Source organism: Myodes glareolus, chromosome 14, assembly GCF_982192425.1.
Source record: "Myodes glareolus chromosome 14, mMyoGla1.1, whole genome shotgun sequence".
Lineage (NCBI taxonomy): Eukaryota > Metazoa > Chordata > Mammalia > Rodentia > Cricetidae > Myodes > Myodes glareolus.
Window position 1 is genome coordinate 21620740 of NC_142039.1, and position 24685 is coordinate 21645424.

General features: G+C 41.2%; 1 protein-coding gene across 4 annotated transcripts; it reads right to left on the bottom strand.

The window, feature by feature from the left end:
* Positions 1–1929: 1929 nt before the first annotated feature.
* Positions 1930–24684, bottom strand: LOC125417259 (ATP synthase F(1) complex subunit gamma, mitochondrial). 4 transcript variants are annotated; one of them, XM_048460630.2, is made up of 10 exons: positions 24533–24684; positions 15199–15233; positions 14379–14510; positions 9283–9487; positions 8625–8768; positions 8458–8522; positions 6122–6277; positions 5498–5594; positions 2673–2709; positions 1930–2052 (listed from the first exon to the last, which is right to left on the bottom strand). In XM_048460630.2, the coding sequence occupies exons 1-9, from the start codon at positions 24586–24588 to the stop codon at positions 2703–2705; spliced, it is 897 nt and encodes a 298-aa protein (XP_048316587.1). In that variant the 5' UTR covers positions 24589–24684; the 3' UTR covers positions 1930–2052; positions 2673–2702. The 4 variants fall into 4 exon arrangements, with proteins under 4 accessions (XP_048316587.1, XP_048316589.1, XP_087752517.1 ...); XM_048460632.2 differs by lacking the exon at positions 2673–2709; XM_087896391.1 differs by lacking the exon at positions 1930–2052 and having other exon boundaries at positions 2668–2709.
* Position 24685: the final 1 nt, after the last annotated feature.

The following is a 24685-nucleotide window of genomic DNA, read 5'->3' on the forward strand; positions in this document are numbered from 1 at the left end:
CCCATAAGGCCTAAGGTGTTTACCATATGGCTCTCAAAAGTTGCCAAGCCTCGGGAACATGAGAGCTAGCCACTATGCAGGGAAAACAAATTGAATTATTAATAATATTTAAAGTTAATGTTTTAAGGAATTACAAGAATGCTGAGGAGAGAAATGATTGCAGTAGATTTACTGGAAAAGATTGGAGAACGTACAAAGAGGGGAATTGCAAATCAATGTAAGAGACAGGTTCTGAAAAGCAGAGAGGTGGCAGGAAGACTCCATCAATGAAACGGGGAATGAGAATATCTGTCCTCTACCCATAGGTCCTTTTCCTCTCTCGGTTCCCACAGTTGAAGCGGAGTGCTCAATAAGTGAACATAAAGGGACGGGCTCACCGAGACCATCATTCAGAATTATCAGGACAGAAACCTAAATGCTTTCAGGGGGCAAGGGGTGTGGCTTAAACATCTTGCTTATCATGAGAGACTGTGTGTGTTCCCCTGCACTACACACAACACAGTACTTTCAGAACATATGGATGAAATGGCTCCAAGACTTGGAGAGTCATTTGAAAGCCAGAAACAAAAGCCTATAAACTTAGGGAAACCAATTTCTAGCCAGACTCAGGAAAAGAGACTTCTTCATGAGAGGATAGCAGAGATATTCAGAATGCAGGCCTTCGAATGTGTTCCACTAAAACAGAATAGGAAAGGAGGCCCTGTTTAGACACGCCGAGAATCAAAGTGCTGTGCACTAAAGACCACTTGTAGCAATGGGTGAACCTTTGCCTGAAGCTACTGAGGCTGCCAGTACAACTTGCCATGTAACCCCAACCTTTTCAATGAGATTTCATACAGATATCATAGTACCTTGCTCTTTCTTGTTCACTTTTCCCAGGGCCCACTTCACATCCAACAGCTCCTGTTCTCATCACAAGCACCTTTTGATTTCCCATTACTGTTTCCTTCTCCTTTGAGACTTTGTCTTCCCACTTGATCCCTCCTCTACTTTCATGTCCTATGCATGTGTACTGGAACTAAAATTAAAACCATGAGATGAAAATATGCTGTCTTTCTGAGCGTCCCTCACTTATGATTCCAATTCCACTGTGATGGGTACTTCATTTTACTCAACCGTTGGTGGACATCTAGGTTGGTTTAGTATCTTAGCTAATCAATAGTGCAGCAGTAAACATGGTATGCAAACATCATTAAGGTATGCCAACAGACTGCTTTGGATACAGAGCCAGGAGTGGCATATAGCTGAAGCATATGGTAGTTCTGTTTTTCCTTGTTGTTTTGAGGGACCTTTATACTGATTTCCACAGTGACTTTAAGTGCTTTATTTTAAACAAATAGAAAACCCCAAATATTTTGGTATGGTCAATATATACCATGTAGTACATGGAATCACTTCAGACATTCAAATTTATGCCACAAGTACGCAGGTTCTCAAGGAGACCAGAATATAGACTGGATCCCTAGAGCTGAAGTTGCTGGGAACCAAACTCAGGTTCCCTGGAAGAGCAGCAAGCATTCTTAAGTACTAAACCATCTCCCCGCCCTTCCAAATCTTAATGGTCATCTATATGAAACATACTTGCTTTCTCAATACATGCAAAATGTTATTTAAAGAATTACTGAATATATATGCACATCTGGAATTCTGTGACATTTTTGTGAGAAACAGTAAGTGCCCCCAGTAGCATAACTGCATTTTTCCCAGGTCTTTAAGGCTGCAGAGGAATGGTAGCCTGGGAAACTGGCCTGCAGGTATTCCTGCCTTGGTCACAGAGTCCAGACTGTTGCAGGTTAGCAGAAAACTGTAAATAAGAGCTTCTGAAATTATCTTCGACCTAGGGGCTGTAAAAATGCAGTGTTAATATTTTCAACCATTTAGCATTATCTTCTTTTTGAAAATATTTTATTAATAATAACGAGACTGATGTTCTCATTGTAAGTTGTTTATTGTAAGATAATTTACAAACATCTTGTCTTTGTAACTCTGTGGACCAAGTTTCTTCTGACAAAGACAGCAATCAGTTAAAATCAGCTTGCTGTTTTCTTTTACCTGAAAGACAGTGCAGAACAAAAAGGAGTCAAACAGAACGCCTTCTGGAAAATAAGGAAGAACACATACAAGGCACAAGGAATTGCATTTACACAGTAAGATACAGATGCTTCTCAAATTCTGGTCTATGGGACTCTGGGATTTATGAGGGCAAACTGGTCTCATAATAATGCTGTTTCATCCTCATTCCACTCACAAGTAAACGATTGTTTCCCCAGAGGCAACATAAAACACAACAGAATGAAGAGAGGAGATTCTCCTATAGATCAGACCTTAGGAGTTTATGCCATGAGGCTTGAGAACCACTGTTCTCACTAACCTCACATTTAATACTCTACAATACTCAAGTTCTCTATGCCTACAATTATTTCCTTATATCTGCACTCTCTAGAATACATTCATTCAATGTAAAATTACAGTTTAAAAAGCTCACCAGCACCACCCACATTTAGCTATCCCCCTATCCAGTACTGTCCAAACACACCCACCAGCTGGCTACACTACAAACCAGGCTGCCCATCTCTCTCTTGGGGAAGCCATTTCATTACTGCTTTGCTGGCCTTGGTATACCTGGCTAGGTTTTCTTGCCGAAGCTTAGGGGAAGAGTGTATGGACTTTACCTCTTATCTGCGGATGCAACTTGATTTTCATTAATCCCTGGTTATTATATTAGAAGAAAAAAGAGCACAAAACAAGCAGGTTAAGAAGCAATCCATGCTAGTTAACTTCAGGCCATTTCTTTGCATGTTACTCTGAGCATACAATGTAAATAGTTATACACAATCTTTAACACCAACTCAGTATAAAAACGCAAGATTCCAATGTAGTCAGAGACAATAAAAAACTGTTCATATAAATAGGCAACACTTAAAAAAAAACAAACAAAACCAACCAAACAATCAAAAAACAAAACAAAAACCAAAAAGGTAAGACAACATGTACTTTTCTATAAACACACATTAAAAACATTAATATGACAATGTAAATGATTTATTCATGCTTTTCATTTTATCACAAAATAGTCAATGTTTATATTAAAATTTGAACCACAATCTTTGTTAGGTTACAGGGCATGCAAATCAATTCATAAAATGATCCACTGTTGAGACTGGACAAGTAACTTTTTAAAATAACGGCTTAGATTATCTAGAAAGTGAAAATATATTTCCAGTAACATTATTTTTAAAATTCTCAGTTTAATGCCCCAATTCCCATGTTTTCATTTTCCTAGTTTAAGTGAGGTTTCTCACATTCTTTTTGTTTTTCAAGACAGGGTTTCTCTGTGTAACAGCGCCAGCTGTCCTAGAACTCACAGAGATCTGCCTGTCTCTGCCTCTTGAGTGATGGGATTAAAAGAGGTGTGCCACTATCCCCCAGCGTTTCTCACATTCTTAAGAAAGACAAAAGGCCTAGACCTCAACTGTGCAGAATTTATATTCTCACAGTTCATGCGCAGTATCCTTTGCAAAAACCTGATCTAAGATTTTGCAAAGTCAATTTCCCCCCCTAAGCCATGTCACACTCAGCATTCAAAAATATGCAAGCTTGGGGGCTGGAGAGATGGCTCAGTGGTTAAGAGCACTGACTGTTCTTCCAGAGGACCTGGGCTCAATTCCCAGCACCCACATGGCAGCTCACAACAGTTTGTTACTCCAGTTTCAGGGGACCTGACACCTTCATACAGGCATACATGCAGGCAAAATACCAGTGCACAAAAATATTTTTTTTTAAATGCCACCTTAGCAGTTGGTAAATGTTGTAATGACTTAATTCTAGTGTTAGTCTCCATGTCATAGAAGACAAAATCCCATGAGTCAAACAGAATACTTTAACCATATTTATAAACTGGATATCAAGACTCCATATTGTGTGATACTAATAAGACAATGACGACCAGGTTGGGAGATGGGTCAGTCCTAACAAAACTATGTTCAGAAAGCAAAATAGTTTAGGAAGAGGATGCTCAGGATGGCAAAGGTGATGAAGCCAAGCTGCAACTTTTATCATATCCCACTGGCTCAATCAGTTTCAGGCCAGTCCCTTCTGAGACTCCAGGAGGACAGAGACCAATGCAAAGTCAGTCCCTAGTAAAGTGGCATAAGTGCAAGGACCAAGTGAAGCCAGATGCTAAGAGACACCTCACTCAGCATGAAGGAGGTTTTTTGGAAGCAAGACTTCCTCTAGCCCAGTCAAGGAAGACAAGTATCACATGAAGAATGAATGGAACAACCAGAAGAGAAGAACCAAAGCCCAGGCAAAACCCTAGAGCACCTCCCTGGAGGTGAGAAACAGAATGAATGGTTTAAAGATGTGGGAAGATGGAGGGCTGAGGTCCAAGCAAACAACTATCTATACAACATTATAACTGGAAAGAGTGCTGATGGCCAGAAAATACAGGATCACATACAATAAATTAGATGCAGGCTGATTCTGTAAAAAGTCAGCAAGGAAATATTTTAGGCCTTGTGAGCCATATACTGTCTTTTTATAACACTTTAAAATCTAAGACATAACCTGGACCACAGTTTCTAGCTCCACAATTTTCCAATTTCTTCTTTAATATTCTGTCAAGATGGTGAATTCTCCGAAAACAAGCACTGCCTCCACTACATTGAGGGTCTGGAACCTACAAATTACAGCTGTTGCCGGGTAAGCCTATGATCGATCCCAGCTAAGAAGAAGGAGAGTTGGTAGCTTAGGCCTAGGAGTTTGAGATGAACTTGGGCAATATGGTAAAACTCCAGCAAACCCTTTTATAATTTATGACATGACAATAACCTGTAGTATGTGGGCATGAAGAAAAAGATTAAAGAAAGATTTAGAAGGAAAGAGACCTTGGTGAACAATCAGGAGGAGGTAAGGCTCAGTGATCCAAAGGCAATATATTATAGGCAATATATTATACACTTCATTGTCATAGCTGCCTTGTGCCTGGCAGACTTTGCACATGGTTGATGCCTAGTTTAATTTTTCAACAATCCAGAGATATTCTGGAGGAAAGCAGTAGGCTGTTTTATGGTACCAACGTAGAATATTAAATAATTTAAAATCCTCATCGTTCAGTAGATAATAGAATTACATAAAATAATAAAACCAGTCTTGTAACTCAGGAAGCTTGCCTTATAAATACTGTTCTTAAGTTCCAAAGACTGACTTTCCAGATTGATAGGGAATTATTCACACCTTTGGTCCTAATACTTTTGGAAAGTCAAAGCTGCAACATACGTATCTCTCAAGATGGGAAATTAAACTTGAAGTGTCAGCTCAAATAAGCAGAATAAACCAGAGACCCCCTTTCCATCAATATTTGATGAAAGGACACAAGATGCTGTAATAACTCTTCCTGATTTTAATAAAACAGAAAACTCCAGCAACCAGAGACCCACTAAACCCCATGCAAAGATAACAGAAGCCTTCTGAAGACCCCCCAGTTACATTTACTTACAGAGCAGCAGCTCCAGAGATGATTTCAATCAACTCCTTTGTGATGACAGCTTGGCGGGTGCGGTTGAACGTCAAAGTTAATTTGTCAATCATATCAGCTGCAAACAACAGAAAAGGGATAAACAAAAGATTAGAAAAGAGTAATTTCTGCTTAATTGAAGAGGAGTTCCTGCTGCATTTTGGATCACCAAGCTGGCCTTTCTGGTCAGTAAGAAATTTATCAAGTTATTTTACATTTCTCACAGGCTATTTTCAGTCCTTGCAAATCCACTACCTCCCAAGTAAGTACTTCCCCCCAACAAGACAAAATAACCTGTTAGCTTTTTTTTTTTTTTTTTTTGGTTTATCAAGACAGGGTTTCTCTGTAGCTTTGACGCCTATTCTGGAACTAGCTTTTGTAGACCAGGCTGGCCTTGAACTCACAGAGATCCGCCCGTCTCCCAAGTGCTGGGACTATAGGCGTTAGCACCACCCGGCTTCTGTTAATATTTTAGAAGCTACCATGAGCATTGGTGACCTCTTCTTTCAGCAGAGATGCAGGTGGGCTCTAAGTGATCCTGGGCGCTTTGTCTAATCCCACATTTCTAGGGATGGGCTATGTCCTCTAGCACTGATTCAGGCTTACAAGCATTCTTGCTGGCGTTGTCCATAGCCGTCATCCTGGCACTCTGCTCACTGGTGGTGGACTCCTTCAGGGAGTAGTAGATGATGTTGGCCAGGTTGTACTCCTGGTAATTCTGCAGCACATCAGCATCAATGTCATCATAAATGCTCATGCTCTCTGTTAAAACAAGCCAAGAGTTCTTTGAAGACAAAGACCTATTCACTAGAATTTTTTATAATTACAGAAATCATCTTGAGTTGAATAAAATTTATTCTAATAATTTCTCTTTCCATAGCATATTATCAACAAAATGTGTCAATAGTTATTTATTTAGCATTTTACCCTAGGATGTTAACTTTAATATTAAGAAGTTCACATTTAAAATAAGCACTAAATCTCAGAGTTATGGGGTTGGGGCTTTAAGCTCATCGGCAGAATGCTTGTCTAGCAAGTGTAAGGTCCTTGGTTCAGTCCTCAGCTACGGGACTAAGGTGTGTGTGTGGCAGGGAGTTGGGTTTCATGATTATAAAGCTATCTGAATAGCAGACAGTCAAACATTTGCCACATACACAGCACTCAAGAAAAAAAACAAAAACAAATCAAAGACTGAATCTAAAAGTACTATACAAATTAACCTTAACCATTAGTTACTAAAGAAACAAGAATGTCAGTATGACACAGTGAGAGGAAAGGCCTTTTTAATATCAAGACTGGAAAAGCTAGAAGCTGATATTAGAATTCAATGTGGATATTTACAGGTATATTTCAAATTCATCTGTGAGTGTTGAAATAGTGCTGTGCTTCACTAAATCTTAGATGGTATTGATTTTAACTATTTTAAAGTGTATTTCTGGAGGAAAAAAGAACCCACACAGGGTGTGGTACCACGGGAAGCAGAAGCAAGAGGATTCTGCATTTGGAGGCTAGTCTGGACTAGACAGCAAGATCCTGTGTCTATACACAGCCCAAATAATAAAGAAATGTAAAGCTCGGGCTGGAGAGATGGCTCAGAGGTTAAGAGAACTGACTGCTGTTCTGGAGGTCCTGAGTTCAATTCCCAGCAACCACATGGCTCACACCCATTATAATGAGATGTGAAATCCGGTGCCCAGAACACTATATACTTAATATATAAAATTACAAAAAGAAATATTTCATCTGTTGAGCTTTACATTTCTTTTACATTACTACAAGGAAGAAGCATTATTTCTAAGATGTATTGCTGAGTAAAGATGACCAACAACAGGTCAGTGGGTCATGAATTAGTTGTGAGCAAGTTCAATCTCTTCCTAGACATCTGACTGCACAGCAGGCGTGTTTGCCAACAGCCTAAATCCAATGCTTTTTTAAACAACTATTTATTATGTAAATCCAACAAAAGTAAAACTGCATCAGGAAAAGTCTAGGAAACACCACCATACAACAATGACACTTATGGTTGAAGAATTGACAACTAGAAAATAACCTGGTTACCAACTTCAGTGAGAAACACTTCAAAAGAAAGGAAGGCTATGGGCACATTTATTCTACTTGATTCCTGGTATAAATTAGATCCATGGAGATAGAACACAAGAGCTCATGCTTGGAGCAAAACCCTCCTGAGTGTAAAGGCTGAAATCTGAATTGTAAAATTTTTAGGAAAAGGTAAAGTCTCTATTGAAACTTGGCAAAGTGCTTTACCTGGACTATACTCTGATCCACAACATGCTTGTGTAACTTCCTGACATACAAAGTAGGCTCTTAACATCCAGTTAAACATGCATAAAGCGAATTTTTAGGAAAGCTTTTTGGTCACTGAAAACAGAAGCATGCTTAGCGGTATTTGTTCACTAAGTGAAGGAATGGAGCTGGGTTGTCTACATGACTGAGGATTGCTAAGAGGCACTACCGCTGCCTTTCTTTCTTTTAAAGACTTATTGATTTTCATATGAGTGTATGAGTGTTTTGCACATGTTGGGTGTATGAGTGTTTTGCACATGTGTAGGTATGTGGGCTACATGTGTGCATTATGCCCACAGAGCCAGTAGAGGGCTAGAAGTGGACTGAAAGACAGCTGTGAACTGTCATGTGCATGCTGGGAACCAAACCTACATCCTTTGCAAGAGTAACAGGTGCCATGTTTCCCGTCCCCGTCTGGTGCTGCTTAAGAGTAACCCAATCCAGGAGAGGCAGTGCACACCTAACAATCCTTGCTACCCGGCAGGCCGAGCAGTTCGATGAAAATCTGAGATCAGCCCGGGCTACAGATAAGACTACATTCAGAAATTAACACTAGCAAAACAACCCGATAAGCCGTGGCTTTCCTCAGTGCACAGACAGCTCCTGACCCCAACACCTGCAGTGTGAAGGCGGCTTACCAGCACTTGCAATGGTATTGAGAGAGAAGATGGGCTTCTCTTCTGTCTTGTAGGAGATAACAGACCTGGAAATGACAGGAGCACATGTGACTAACAAAATAACTTCTCAACTAAGCAGGCATTCAGAACATGAACACGAAAGAGTTCTGAATTCTTAATGTCCTTACTTGAACTGATTAAAAATGATAGAGCCTTCATCAAATTCATATCCAGAATTCAACAATTCCAGGGCAATGACTGATGCGTCTCCAAAAGTAGGGGGCTTCCGTCCCACATCTTTGAATGACACCAAAAACTGGTCAGAGTGAGTCCTAGAGATCATACAGAGAAGTTAATGAGATGGTTGTGTTGCAAGAACATAGCAGGAAAGAAAAAGGTTAGCATGGTGAGGTTTCTGTGGGATGTGGGGATGTGGGGTGTGGGTGATGGATTGCCCGAGGGAAGTTGTCCCATACATCACGAGCACTCCTTTCAGGGCCCCTCCCAAGAGCTAAGAACTACAGAGGGCTTCACTATTTTATATTCCTTCTGTTCAACTTCAACAAGTTACTTAACAGATTTCCGTTCTTGTATTTCTAGGCCGGAAAATTCTGTACGGATTCCCTCTTTAGCTTAATGCCAATAGGCCTGGTAATTTTTATTGTACTCCACTTAAGGTATCAAGGAAGTGGAAACACACACGCATGCGCGCACACACACACACGCACACACAATGTAAAAAGTAACACAGGACACACACTCCAATACATCATGAGACTTCTCTATCAAAGAGACCTCCATTCATTCATGTTTCCACTCCTGAGCATGAACACATATCGCGCTTACCTATAAAGTATGCCCTTGATTTTGTCACCAATTCCAACAATCATAACTTCTTTCCCAGCTGCTGTGAGGTTAGCCACCTCATTCTTCATCTGTTTAGCCACTGAGGAATGAATAGCACCACAAAGCCCTCGGTCTGACGACACACCAATAAGGAGGTGTTTCTTCTTGTCCTCAGGTCCCTTAATATCAGCCTTCTCATACAGCGCTAAAAAAACAAAATGAGGAGTACTGAGATGAAATTTATAGTAAATGTAGCGATCATCTCTAATTTTAAGTCGCTGAAGGGAGCTGCTTTCAACTCCTCACTTGTCTTAGGTGGCAGTTGATGAGTATCAGCATCATCAAGGATTCTGTGTACTTACTCCATTTACAACCACAAGGAACTAAGGATCAATTGGTGGTCAGATTTTAAAAAAATATTGAGTAAAATACCTAGATACAACCAAAAGGAAGATAGAACACAAAAGTAACTGCTTAACTGGACACCAGACTTTTATACAATGTAAATTCCTAGCACACAGCTAAAAAAGTAGTAAGCAAGTATTTACTAGGTCTTTCGTGCAACCTGTACAACATGCTCTTATTTTATAGAAATTATCTATGGATGTGAATTTCTTAATTTTAATAAAGTTTCATTATTAACTTTCTGTTTTCTAAGAAGCAGAGGCAAAGAAGGAATTAAGTGGGATGAAAAATACCTGGATTGCCAGGCAGTCGTGGCACATGCTTTTAATCCCAGCACTAGGGAGGCAGAGGCCAGCCTGGGCTACACGGAGAAACTCTCGTCTGGGAGGTCAGGGGGAGGGAAGGCAAGAAGTTGAGGGGCTCAAGAGCATCAGACCCAGGGGTGGCTTTCAATAGCTGCTGCTGCCAGGCTGCAGGTACATCTTGACCGCCACTATATGTATTCATCTTAAGAAATCATTTCTGTGTTCATTATCCAGCAAGAATTTCACATTTTTATGCTAAGTGCCCCCCTCTTCCTAAGCCAAAAGAACCTAAAACCAAAAAGTCCAGGGAGTGGGGAGAATAAATGCAACTTTTTAGAAAACATTTCCCAGCATAAACTCCTGCCCCCAATCTTGAGACATTTAAATAAACGTTCTTTTTCTGCCTGCAGTCAGCACTTCCCAGCTTACACGCCCTGAAGCTGCTCCATCACAGATACTCGGGCAATTTCTCCTTCATTAAGGGAAGGATTCCTTACGTTCACTCTTATTAGCAGGGAAGGTAGCAGTTAAGTGCTCTCCTTTTCACACGAATGAGGTAGAGATCTGAACATTAACTTGGTTTGAATTTTTGATTGCGCAAACCAGTAAGACAATGAAGTGTTTACAACTGGAGGGAAGCAGGGGTGTAGCTCAAGTGCTGCTAGAGTACAGGGGAGGCCCTGAGTTCAATTCCCAGAAGCCACACAGTGGCTCACAACATCTACAATGAGTTCTGATGCCCTCCTCTAGCATGCAGGCATAAATGCAGGCAAAACACTGCATAAATAAGTAAAATCTGAAAAAAAAAAACCCTCCTCATTTCATCTGAGCTTTCATCTGTGTGGAAAATGTCCTTCAGCAGTATTAAGTGGATATTTTAAAAAGGTATGGAAGAGTGTAAGAGAACAATTCACATCTAATGCATATATACATGGATAATAATTCATTTTGAAACAAGCAAAATTTGCCTTGAAAGTTAATGCTTTTCTCCATCCTTTTTTTTTTAAGTTAGTTTCATTCCTTTATCTGTTTAGCAAGGGTTAACTAAGGGTTAACTGTCCTAAATGCTGGACCTGCAGAAACTTTTTCTTTTCTTTTCTTTTCTTTTCTTTTCTTTTCTTTCCTTCCTTCCTTCCTTCTTTCTTTGTTTTTCGAGACAGGGTTTCTCTGTGCTTTGGAACCTGTCCTGGAGCTAGCTCTTGCTCTTGCAGACCAGGCTGGCCTCAAACTCACAGAGATCCGCTGCCTCCCGAGTGCTGGGATTAAAGGTGTGCGTCATCACCGCCCAGCTGATATTTCTATTTTAATAAGTAGTCAATAGGAAAACAAACAAGGATACAATGGGTCATGACATAATTGTTAGGTTTAAAAAAAAAACCCACGAGGGGTAGAGGAGATGGCTCAGTTGGTAAGTGCCTGCCCCACAACCACGAGGACTTAAGGAATGCACCCATGTAAACACCAGAAATGTTGGTGAATGCTGATGACCCCAGTGTTAGGGTAAAGACAACTGGATGGATCCCTAGGGCTCACTGGCCAGCCAGACTAGCCAAAACTGTGAGTTCCAGGTTCAATGAAAGAGCCTATCAGTGAAAGAAATACGTAGAGATTTGACTGAGACCTCATATCCACCCCTGGTTTCTACACATACACATACACACATATAATAGACCTGAAAGGTGAAGTGGGGAGAAGAAAGTCCTAGAAGAGAGCTGTAGCACAATTAATAAAAAACCCAGAGACAGAAACTGGGGTTCAACCTGAACATCAGAAAAGCAAAACAGCTAGTCACTGGCTCTTACCTCAACCCCAGTCCAAAATGTCAATCCTGCCTCTAGGAATCTCTCAGAATGAGACTGTCTGAGAGCTGTCTCCTCCTGCCTTATATTCCTCTCCAAGGCTGGCATTAAAGGTGTGCACCTCTACTGTCTGGTTTCTATGGCACACTAGTGTGGCTACTGGGATTAAAGGTGTGTGTCACCACTGCCTTGTCTGTAAGGCTGATCAGTGTGGCTGTTTTACTCTCTGAACTTCAGGCAAGTTTTATTTATTAAAATACAAATAAAGTATCACTACATTGAGCATAAACCTTGTTTGCACTAAAATCTTGGTCCAGAACTCATGATGCCAGTCGTAAGAGTAAACATGGATTCTGAGCAGTCTCAAAGGAGTTAGATACAAGATTATCAAGCAAACTGTAACTGGATCTTGTTGGGATCTCTCTTGACTGTCAAAATGTTCCTTTCTGCATAAACGTCCTTGAGACTAGAAAAGGACTGCTCTTGCTACACCAAAAACTGAGGCACAGTCTGGAGAAATGGTTCAATGGTAAAGAGCACCTGCTGCTCTTGCAGAGGACCTGAGGTGGGTTCGAGACCCCACTGCATTATAACTCCTATAACTCCAGTTCCAGGGGCCCTGAGACTTCATCTGGCCTTTACTGGCACTTTTACACAACACATAATTAAAGATCCTAAAACCAGAACATTCCCTGAACATATGCATAGTAGAAAAGGTCTGCACCATCAAGACTCCTTGGTTATACATCAGCATCGTTTACAGTGTGGTTTTGATATCCTCACAGTGGACCTTCCTAGGTGACTGTGAGAAGAAAGAAGGGTGTTTCTCTCTTGGACCCCCCCCCCCCCCGCTACCTTCATGAGTTTTCCTTGCTTTCCTTTAATAATTCTACCTTGGCTGTCATTTCCGGAATATGCCACCCATCCACCTCTATTGCCTTCATGGTAGTCCACTCCCGTGTCTGGAGTGTGTATTTTTCAAAATAAACTGCTATTTATACTTTCTATATCTCTTCACTGAATTTTTTCCTTCAAGATGAAAGAAAATAAAAAGAGAGAGAGAACCCTATAACATAATGACAGGAGAAATAAAGAACAGAAAGTGATATGGAAGGATGCCACTGGGAATAAGATGGCTCGGGAGGCCTACAGAGCAGGTGACCAGAGGAAACCTACATAAAGCAAACCAAGGAAAGAAGCGGCAGCAGTGTGGGCAGAGGAGGAGAAGCAGGATTAGAACTATATAAACACTTGAGCGGCACTGACAACTGCGTTCTTATTGTAAAGAGGTGTGCGGGGGGACAGAATGGCTTCATTCACTGCAGCCTTGGGTGAGGAAAGAATGTAAGAGAGCAAAGCAAGGGAACCAGCAGAAGGCTGTAGAGGATGGGCAACAAAATCTTAGCCTACTATATGATCTCCTTCACTTTCAAATTTGCAAACATTTCACAGTAAGTTAAATTCTGCCAAGCAGTGGTGACGCATGCCTTTAATCCCAGCACTCAGGAGACGAGACAGGCAGATCTCTCTGTCAGTTCAAGATCAACCTGCTCTATAGAGTGAGCTCCAGAACAGCCAGGGATACATAGAGAAACTGTCTTGAAAACTAAGACCAAACCAAAACAAATTCTTTGATGTGGATTTCAGTAAAAGATAGCAGGACACTGAAAGAATTTGGATAATGTAATTAGTTAGGATGGGAAATTTCCTACTGCTTTTGCTTATTATCTCTATGACAAATAATCAAACCAGTATAAAATCATCTAAACATAAAATGTAAGTTCTAAAAATATCATATCACTTTTCTCGGTAGGAAAAGAATTTAAGAAGAGATTGCATAAAGTTACAATCAAGTTGCCCTGTTTGTTTTCCCACCAGCTGTCCCCACCCACTGTCCTAAAACAGCACACAAGGTTATTAATGAGACGGCAGCATTTCTTAGTCTTTCAGATGGCAGTACAATAACCCAGGAAAGGTTTTTGGCTGTTTAACAGTCACAGACAGTGCTAATACACAGGCTTTGTAGCAAAACAGAGAGCTTTGTTTACTTATGTGACCCTGGGCAAGTCTCCAAACTCTGGTGTGCAGAAATTACATGTGCATGTAAATGTACATGTATGAAAACATGAATGCACATAGAGTGCTTAGGATGGGCTTGGTACTATACCAAGTATCTGAGTTTGGTTTCTGTTGATAAAACAGGGATTCAAAATAACTTAGGGAGGACAGGTTTTATTTTATTTTACATTCCATGTAACAGTCGATCACCTCAGGGAACCAAGACAAGGACCTGGGAGCAAGAAATGAAGCAGAAGCCTCGGAGGACTGTAGCTTGTTGGTTTTCTCCACTTATTTTATATACAGCTCACAGATATTTTATATCCTGCCCAGGGATGGCACAGCCCACAGTGGACTGGGCCTCTCTGCATCAATTAGCAATCAAGAAGATGTCAAACAAACACGCCCATAGGCCAATTTCATGGGGGCAATTCCTCAGATGAGAGTCCCTCCTCCCAGGTACTAAAGCACCTAGCACTAGATTCACTATGAGCACATCATATCTGTGTGGACACTCCTCCTAACTCACCCAAGGAGCCTGTTCCATACACTCGAGCTGGCTTCAGCTCCCGCTCAGCCCGGGCATACTTTGCAGCTGCCACCATCTTCATAGACTTGGTAATTTTCTGGATGTTTTTGATGGACTTCAGTCTCCTGGTAACTAAAAATTTGAAGTGCCATGTTAGACAAAGAAGGCAGAGTACAATTTCATCTGTGAATACAGAGAGCAATCCTTCTTAAGTGCCAAGCAGAATAATTAGCACTTAGGCTCAACAACAAGCAGCTGACACTAAGCTAATCTAAATGCACAAACTAGTCCCCGCCACGGAGCGGGACTAGCTACACAGGATGGAGAAATGAACATCACACACATATTCAACTGGGAAAAATGGCCTCACTTACTTACTTCATACCATTATTTTCAGTTGTCTTAGTACAAACATGGAAGTAGTATAGATTTTCTATCGTTATTATTCTGCAGGTCATAAGGGCCAGCATTCTTCTGTGTCATCCATGTGGTCTTTCAAAATAAATCCAACACATAGAGTGTAAACTAACCTGACAACTTTGAAAAAGATACAATAGGCTAACGAGTCATATATGTGTGTGTATGTATAAACATACACACTGCTATTATTTATCTTGTGAGAGTGCCTGTGTGGGTGTGCATACGGAGAATCAGAGAACTTGCAGAGCTGGTTCCCTTTCCACTGAAGTCCTAACTTGGTGGCTAGAACCTTTACCTGCTAAGCCATGCTGTCTGCCCAACTGATTATCTTAAAAATTAGTTCTATTTGTCAAAATTTAGTTTGACTTAACTTGCATATTGAGAGAAACAACATACTTACTATCTTTCAAAGTTGCCATGTTTCGAACTTGGATCCTGAGGATAAAGATTTAAAAAGTACTTCAGTTTTTGTTTTAAAGTAGCTTTGGTCCACAAGACCTGTCAGTTAATGCTTATCTGAGTATACTGTACAGACAAACATCAAATACAGGACTCTGGATGTGAACAGAAATGTTTGCCTATTTACAGTCTAGTATTAACACCAAGCCATAAAGCATGATAGCACTCTCAACGCTGGATTTCCAATTCCACACCTCTGCTTACTTGATTTCAGAGCAGTAGAGTCTTTCCCATCTTTGTCTAACTACATTTGAAACTCAGGATGGAAATGAAACCTGACTCCCATGGTGCATATTAAAAATAATACTCAAGCTGAGCTGGGCAGAGTGACACATGTCTTTAATCCCAGCACTAGGGAGGCAGGTAGATCTTTGTGAGTTTGAGGCCTGCCTGCTGTTCCACACAGTAGACTAGAATGGGCAGAACTATATAGTGAGACCTTGCCTTAAAAACAAAACACAACAAAACCACCACATCACCACCAGCCAAAATAATACTCAAGGCTCTCACTAGCGTGAGCACAAGTATGTTAGTACATTCATCTCAATTTATGTTTAACTTCTTCATATCAATAAATGTTTTCTAAAGAGTTTTTATATTTGTGCTAGTGAACAGATCATGTTTTCTGAACAAGAACATTATCTCGGAGAAAATTCACAGAAAATGTAATCAAATATTTGTCAAGTCTTTAAAATTAGAGTGCCAATACACAGAAGTAAAAATGATTAGACTTTAAGGAAATGTCAGAGAAAACAGATTTCTACCCTAGCAGGAAAGACAGCATGTTATTAAATACCACTTCTAAGCTTTGGATACACACAAGCTACTAAACTAAAAACAATGACCCATCAGCAAGCTTCTAGAGAGGACTCAAGGAGGGCAACCTCAGAATACAGTTCTGAAGGTCAGCGTCTTGTTCAGGGAGCATTAAAAGACACTAGTGGGGAAGTGAGGGTCACAGATTGTGTTTAAATATTAAATATTTAATGTTTTTAATGTTTTTTCTTATAGAGGGGGCCTGGGAGTTTACATATACATACGTGCATGTGCACGCATACCACGAAGGAGCGAGAGGTGAGTAAGTAAATGACGACAAAGATGAGATGCATGAAAATGGCACCACGGAACCCATCTCTAGCACACCAACTAAAAAACCATTCCTAACCTCCCCCAATAACGAGTCTAAAGAGTGGGCTCCGTGCCCTCAGCAATCTGACAGCTGTAGCTTGGGCTATTCCTGTCACATGTTTGTCCATGTTGATAGTTTAGGCCACTCACAATAAAACTTTCTTGTTTCCATTAAAGTATTTTCTTTCTTTTAAGTTAGATATTAGGAAAATTAAGACAGTTTTTGCCCCTATGGGAGTGGGCAGAAAACCACAAAGCAAAGCTATACATTACATGACTCCACCCCACCTACATATGGCAGACTTTATTCCAAAGTTTAATTTTTAGAGTTTTTATTAACATATATTAATTATAAACAATGAGTGTTTCATTGACAATTAAATATATGTGTATTTAATTTTGATCACATTCAGCCCCCATTATCCTCTTCTGTCCCCCCCCCTTTCCTGTTCAGTCTTTTATCCATCCCATTTGCCCCACTCCTTATTTTAGGTGAACCAATGAGTTTAATTAGGGTTTTTAAAAAAAAAAAACAAAACAGGCGTAAAGGACTATTTATAGGGGCAAGGACAACTCACCAGTGCCTGCTCCACTGAAAAAACACCTCTTCCTCCCTCAGCAACCCTCAACTGCCCATAGATCCTCAGGAAGAGGCCGAGTCTGTGAGTCCCTCCCCTTCAGCAACTGTTAACTGCCAATCAAATGTCACTCACAGAGGGAGGGGTTGCTCTCCTCCCGTTGATGAATGCTGAAGGGCTCAACCTTGAACATAAAAGAGTACCACAGCCACGTCATGGCTATAAGACTGAGTTCTACAACACTCCACTCCACCTGATGGCTCTTACACATTTTTTTTATGTTGGGGATGTTCCTTGAGCTTGGAGGGAGCGATACAGATGTCCCATTCTCCCCAGCTGGATAAGCCTCTGCTGACCACTGCTGGCAGAAGCACTAATCTATGGGCAGAAAAGTTAAGTATTTAGGAGGCAGTTTGCAGGCACAGCGTATCTACTAGCAAGACAGTAGCAGCAGCTTATCTACTGGCGCTTACGGCCTCCACAGCCAACAGGCTTCTGACCAGGTTTACAGTACCACAGGTGAATCTCCTGTTGTAAGGTAAGCCTCAAACACAATCAGAAAGTAGACGGTTAAGGAAAAGATGTTTATAAGCCCACAAATAAGATTTCAGATGGCAATCCCCAGCATGCAATGAGGATGCAATGGATTCTGGCATGTGGTCCAGCAAAGCAAACAGAGATGAGACGTTAGCATACTCTTGGAGGAAAGGGAGCAGGAAGGCTGACCCAGAGGCTTAATCTAAGTGGACTGATGATCATAACCAATGCAGAGAAACAGGTAAGCCCCCCGGAAGAACTGACTTTTGAGGAAGATAGGGTTAGAAAGACTAGAGGTTAGCTGGAAATGTCTAGTGGGAAACAAGAGACATATTGAGAGTTTAGATACAAATTTGAAAGCCATCAGTAGAGATGGTAGTTGATTCTAAAACCAAAACCAACCAGAACTAACAAAAGCAAAGTATACCCAATAATGGCAGGGAAAAGAAGAGGCAGAAGGAACTCTTTCAAACTCTACAAAGTAGCAACTTAAACTAGATAAATGCACTGTAAGAAATAAAAATACAGGGGCTAGTGAGGTTCAGTGGTTGAGAGCATATACTGCTCTTCCAGGGGACCTGACACCCTCATACAGACATACATGCAGGCAAAACATCAATGCATGTAAAATAAAAATAAGTTAAAAGTAAAGAAAACCAGAGACTAACACTTTTCATGAACACAGGCATAAAATACTTAATAGCTTAAAGAAGAAAAACCATAAAAATCTACAGATGCAGAAGCATCAAATAGAATCTAACATGAATTCACAACAAAGCCTCTGAAAACCAGGGCAGATAATTTCCATAAGCAAAACCCATGACTTTATGGTGAGAAACTAGAGGCTTTCCTCCCAAACCTGGGAATGACCCAAGACGTCCCTCTCACTTATCATATTCGAAGTCACAGCTAATGCAGGAAGGTAAGAAAAAAACAGAAAAGAAAAATTCATCTCCATAAATGGCACAATTGTCTATTTAGAAAATTTCCAAAGAATCTGAAGGGGGAAAAACCTTTGTGGCTGGAGAGATGGCTCAGAGGGTAAGAGCAATTGCTGTATATAAGGACCTAACCTCACATGGAAAAGCCCACGAGGCTTCAACCCCGCACAAAGAACCACAGGCAACCGAGTAAATAAAGCTGGGAGCAGGGAACGTGGCTCGCCCTTCACAGGGAAGGTGCCAAACACACATACAAATAGCATTATATAAACTCATCAGGTAATATTTAGGAATATATGTGTATATACTGATACATATACGCATGTAATTAGTGTAGGCGGTCCTTCTATGTGTTGCTTTTATGAATAAAGAAACTGCTTTGGGCCTGTAGCTAGGTGGGGAAAACCAAACAAAATGCTGGGAGAAAGAAGGACAGAGTCAGGGAGAAGCCATGGAGTTGCCACTGGAGACAGATGCTACTTTGCTGGTAGGCCACGACCTCATGGTGATGCACAGATTAATGAAGATGGGTTAAATTAATATGTAAGAGCCAAAAAGAAGTTAGAGCTAACGGGCCAAGCAGTGATTTAAATAATACAGTTTCTGTGTGGTTATTTCAGTTCTGGGCAGCTGGGACAAACAAGCAGCCTGCTGCTACACGTAATAACAACAAAAAAATAAGGACCCAAGTTTGAACCACTGGCACCTAAACAGAAGGACAGGTGTTGCTGCCTGTATGGAGGAAGGGGTAACAGAAGGGTCACTACCAACCCTGCTCCAGGTTCAGTGAAAGAACCTGGTTTTTTGTTGTTGTTGTTTGCTTGGTTTTTCAAGACAGAGTTTCTCTGTGTAGTTTTGGAACCTGTCTAGTCACTTGCTTTGAAGACTAGGCTGGCCTTGAACTCAAAGAGATCCACCTGCCTCTGCCTCCTGAGTTCTGGGATTAAAGGTGTGCACCATCACCATCTGGTGAAAAGAACCTGCTTAAAGACAACTGGAACACCTCATCTCCCCTCTGGCCTCCACACACAAACATAGCCCTAACACACAGTGAGTGCAGACCACACACACACCACCCCTACAAGTAATAAGTAATTTTAGCAAGGCTGCAGGACAGGAGGTGAGTGTACATAAAAGCTAACTGCTTTTGTATTTACCCATAAACTCTCAGCAACCACAGGGTTTAGTTTCAGGATGCTTTTTAGATACCAAAACCCTTGGTGTTCAAGTCCTTTACATGAAATGGACTAATACGCTCAGTGTTCAGATGTAATGCCACAAGAAAAGATGGCTAATCAAACCAGTACAGTCAGTTGGGGTACAAAGCTAAGACTATAAAATAGTTAAAACAATAAATCGTATGTGTATTTTAAACACCAAAAATGGAAGTAGTTATGCATATAAGGTCTACATGAGGAAAGGCGTATTATTGAGGAAAGAAACAGACAAGATCATAAAACTTCTGGGAGATTAAAAAAAGACTTAGAACAGTCTTTTAACCTCTGAGCCATCTCTCCAGTCCTTAAACCTCTTTAAAGACAAAGCAAAAAACATTCTTGTATGTAAGCCACATAAGTGACAAGGTACATAGGTCAATGTCAAGAGGACAACTCTGAGGAGCGGGATCTCTCCTACTGGAAGGGTTCTAGGCATCAAACACAGGTCATGAAACTTGACGGCAAGTGCCTTTACCCCTCTGAGCCATCATGATGGCTCTAAAATTTGTGAGAACATAAAAAAAAATCACAAAATAAGTGAACCTTAACAGAACTACAGACTGTAGTAACAATATATCAAAAGTGATGTTAAGCACAGGGAAAATGTTCCAGAGTGGTGGGTAGGGATATGAACTCTTCATAGTAAATGAATGCTCAACACCACATAAATCTAGAACTATAATGGAAAATGTGCTTTTCTTTTAATTTTCAAATGTAGGTTACAGAATGATGTATGCTCTGTGTCTCAGTTTTGCTTACGAGGCAATTAAATGTGTAAAATAACTAAAAACGTTGTTTTAAAGAGTCAATCTCCTGGCTCAAAAAGAGGAGGATGCAGCTCTGTGGCACATTTACCTGCCATGTTCAAGGTTCTGGGATCAGTCCCTAGCACTAGAAAAAAACTAAAACCCCAACCACAAAAAACTTTTGACTTACACAGCTTAATACTGTATTACTCAGCCACAAAAAAGGAAAATTAAATAAATAAGAGAAAACAGAATACTTAATAGAAAATATTAAGTCTGATTGAAAAAAAAAATAAAGAAAAGAAAAAGAAAAGATCGAGGCCAGAAGACACAACAAGTTATTTCAACACAGACTATTGGACATAGGGAATGTAATATTCATCCCTTCTAGATATGGCACAGCAAAAAGTTCGAGCTGCCCCCCCTTCTCTCAATGATGTTATCAAAGGCTCTAGAATTACAATTAGAAAAGTGTGGTTTTAGACACATGTTTCAATTTAACTGACATGTAATGTGGGATGCCCTTCTGCATGCTGTGGATGTCTTATTGGCTAATAATGATGCTGATTTGGCCAGGCAGAATATAGCTAGGTGGGAAATCTAAGCAGAGATACAGAGGGAAAGAAGGCAGAGTCAGGAGACATCAGCAGTCACTGGAGAAGCAAGATGTGAGGCAACAAGCCACAAACCTCATGGTAAAATATAGAATAGAAATGGGTTAAATTAAATTGTAAGAGTTACTTACCAATAACCCTGAGCTAATAGGCCAAACATTTTGTAAATATTAAGCCTCCGAGTGGTTATTTAGGAACTGGAGGACAGGAGAGAAAACTCTAGGTACAGGCATGAGTTCCTCATAAAAGAATAGCACACGGAACAATTCTGAATTGCACAATGTATCTGAGCCAACACAAAGCTTTTGTTTTGACATTCCAAGTTTGTGGTCTTTTAACTTTCTATGCAAGTCACAGGCTGCCACTCCATAAGCTTTGAAGCGCTCTCACAGTCTGCTTCATTCAGCTCAAGATGACTGTCTATGCTACAAATTTATCTTTAAGATCAATTTGATCAATGAACAGCCATGAGGTGTTTGATCGTTTAAAAAGTATTATGGGGAAAATATAAATATGGAGTATAGAGTCTCACAGGTAAAGAAGTCTAAAGACAACTTTTGGGAGTTGGCTCTCTCCTTCAGTTGTGAGTTCAGGATGATGGATTCAGAATGTCAAGCTTGTACCTCTTGGGTAATCTTTCTATCCCTATTTCTGGAACCTTAAGGGACAGTTCGATCTACTGAATCTCACACTGCGAAGTAGCATTGAGAGGACAAAGTCTTGGTCCCAACTTCTCCTCTGGAGGGATTACAGAGACTCGGCAATACCAAACGCAGTGGATATACAACCAAGGGGACAGTGGGTAAATTGCAGGACCTCCTCTTAAGAGTATTGGATTGGTTTCAAACTTCAGGAGTCATGGGTGGGTGATGCCTATGCAAGAATCAGCAGTCTGGAGGGATTTTTTTTTTCAATTTTATGTGCATTTGTATTTTACCTGTCTCTATGTCTATGTGAGGGTATTAGATCCCTTGAAACTGGAGTGGCAGACAGTTTTGAGTTGCCATGTGGGTGCTGGGAATTGAACCTTGGTCCTCTGAGAGAGTAGTTAGTGCTCTTAACTGCTGAGCCACCTCTCTTGTCTGGAGGGATTTTAAGGAGCGTGCAATGCTGTATAGTATACAAATAAAGGAAAAATACTTAGCATTAACTCTCAAGAAAAAGTTTGAAGTTTATCAAATTCTTTAACACCTCTATTATTTCCTCCTTTGACAGAGTAGCCTTTTTATACAGTGTGTGAGGTATTTAGAAACCTGTTTTCATGGTTTCAATTTATATATTTGATCCAGACCAGCAGTTCTTCCACAGTGTACTTATTTATTTAATCCTACACCCAACTAGCACTGCCTCTGCTTCAAAGAGGAGAATCCAGTGGGACAGACACTAAGGAAATAAAAACCTTTTTTCCCTCAAAGTTGAGGATGGGAAATAAACTCAGGAACCTCCTTTCTCCAGTCCTCCCTGAAAGCTGACAGACTGCGGTGTCTAAAGCTTCCCACAATCAACAGAACCAAGAAAAAGTTCTCCATGGTTCTGTGCAGGTGAAGGCACAGTCTCCTCCCCTCAATTATCTTTCTGGAATATGAATCCTTAGACTTTTTAAGAAAGGGTTTATGTGTATGAGTATTTCTGCCTAAATGCATGTATGTGTACTGCACGCACGGCTGGTGCTTATGGAGGTCAGAAGAGGGTGTTGCATGCCCTGGAGCTGGAGTTATGGATGGTATGTGTGGGTGCTGAAGACCGAACCCAGGTCCTCTGCAGGTGCAACGAATGCTCCTAACTGAAGAGCCAACTTCCCAGCCCCTGAAACCTTAACATCTTAATTTGTGAATTCCAAAGGCAACTACAATGGGGAAAACAAGGCCCAATGATGGAAATCAAGAACAATGAAATACTTGAAAAGAGAAAGGAATATGCATTCCATAGAACACTGAAGCTCCCGGAATCTCCAACATTCCAGAGGCTAAACTCAGCCTTCATTTGCCCATTAGGTTCCAGTTTAGGTTCCTAGCAGCTCTCAAGGAAAAGCAACACTTTACCAGACTTCATCTTCAAATGTTCTCACCCATGTTTCATAAAAAGTTATGTCTATGAGTTTTATGTAAAACATTTACCTTGCATTAACTTCAGGCTCTAAAACTATGGACCCATAAAAGGCACAGCAAGTGCGAAGAATGGAAAAGTGCTGGCTGCCAAGCACCACAGGATGTCAAGAAATCCCAGGAAGCTTACAGACCCTTCACATTTTAACACCTGTGTGGTGCCAACTGGTGCAGGCAGGCACTCCACTAATGTCCAAAGGCAGACGGACACGGCGAGAATCCAGCTGCTGTGACTTCCCATATTAAATGAACTGACCTTCCTTCCAAGGTTAACCTACCAACATACTTTATGAACACATTCAATTTCCTCAGTACTTTGGGGCCTTGGCATATGCCTATAAATTCCTTGATTAATGAAAGAACTATTTCAATTCATGCTTGGTAGTTCCACAAACTAGGCTACAAGAATCTAGTTTAGCGCTGGAGGACCTTAACAATCCTCCATACTGTTAAAAAAAAAAAAAAAAGGATCTCCAGGCATCGTCTATAGTTAATAACCCCTAGTATCAATTCTTCCAGACAGCTAGCTTCAAAGCACTACATAGTATTACACAGGGTCACCCATAAACCGCATTCTATCTGTCCATCCCTAGGCATTCTAATATTGTTTTTTGGCCAAAGAATTAATATTTAAAGTCAAACCTTACAGTATCTATTCTCTTTATATGGAAGATAACAAATGTCACTTTTTGAAAGCCCATACGCGGTGGCCTCCCCCCTCCTACCAAGGTCCCTTGGGACAGTTTAATGACCTTGCAGAGAAACTACCTTAACACGAGTGTACGCTTGCTGACAATGCTTCATGTCTTTCCCATTAAAATCGACAGATTTTGAAGTCTCTTCAACACCAAGGCGACCATCAAGTTCAGGAGAGGGGCTAATGTAGATTCCCTTAGCTTCTCCAGTACCTCTAGCAAGGAGCCCGACACACCGTGGATGCATGACAAATGAGCTCAAGCACAAGATCAATCTCGCAGTTCAACAGTGCAATGCTCCACAGGGCGTCACAGACAAAAACGTACAACCTAACTATCCCTAGGTTTTTTCTTCTGTCTCCCCTGCACCCTGAGGACCTTTCTCAAGACTTTACAAGCCATGAACCAGGGTACTCAGCGGAAGTACAGAGCTGATAGAAACTCAGATGGTTCCAGCGCTCAATTCGACTCCAGTCCGGGTACTGAAGTCCCGGATGGCCGTTTCAGTCTACGGGGACCAAGCCGTGACCTTGTTCCCTTTGACCCCGGCCAGGGACTGGCACGCGCCCTTTCCCGCTTTGCAGACGTTTCCGCGGCCCGAGCGTCCGGGACGTGCAGGAGCCCGGACCTTTCTCGGCCTCGGGTGAGCATGCAGCCCGAGCCCTCCTGCCTCGCAGCAGCCCGAGCCCCACATCCCTCCCGATCTAGTCATACCATTGCGGCTGCAAGGCACAGGCCGACAACCCGGCAACACTCGCCCGCGAGAACATGGTGGAACCTTGAAGGTCGGGCAGACGGGGCTCACTGCGCGTGCGCGGGGAGTTCCCACCGCACCGGCCCTCTTCGCTTGCGTCTTCAGTCTCGCTA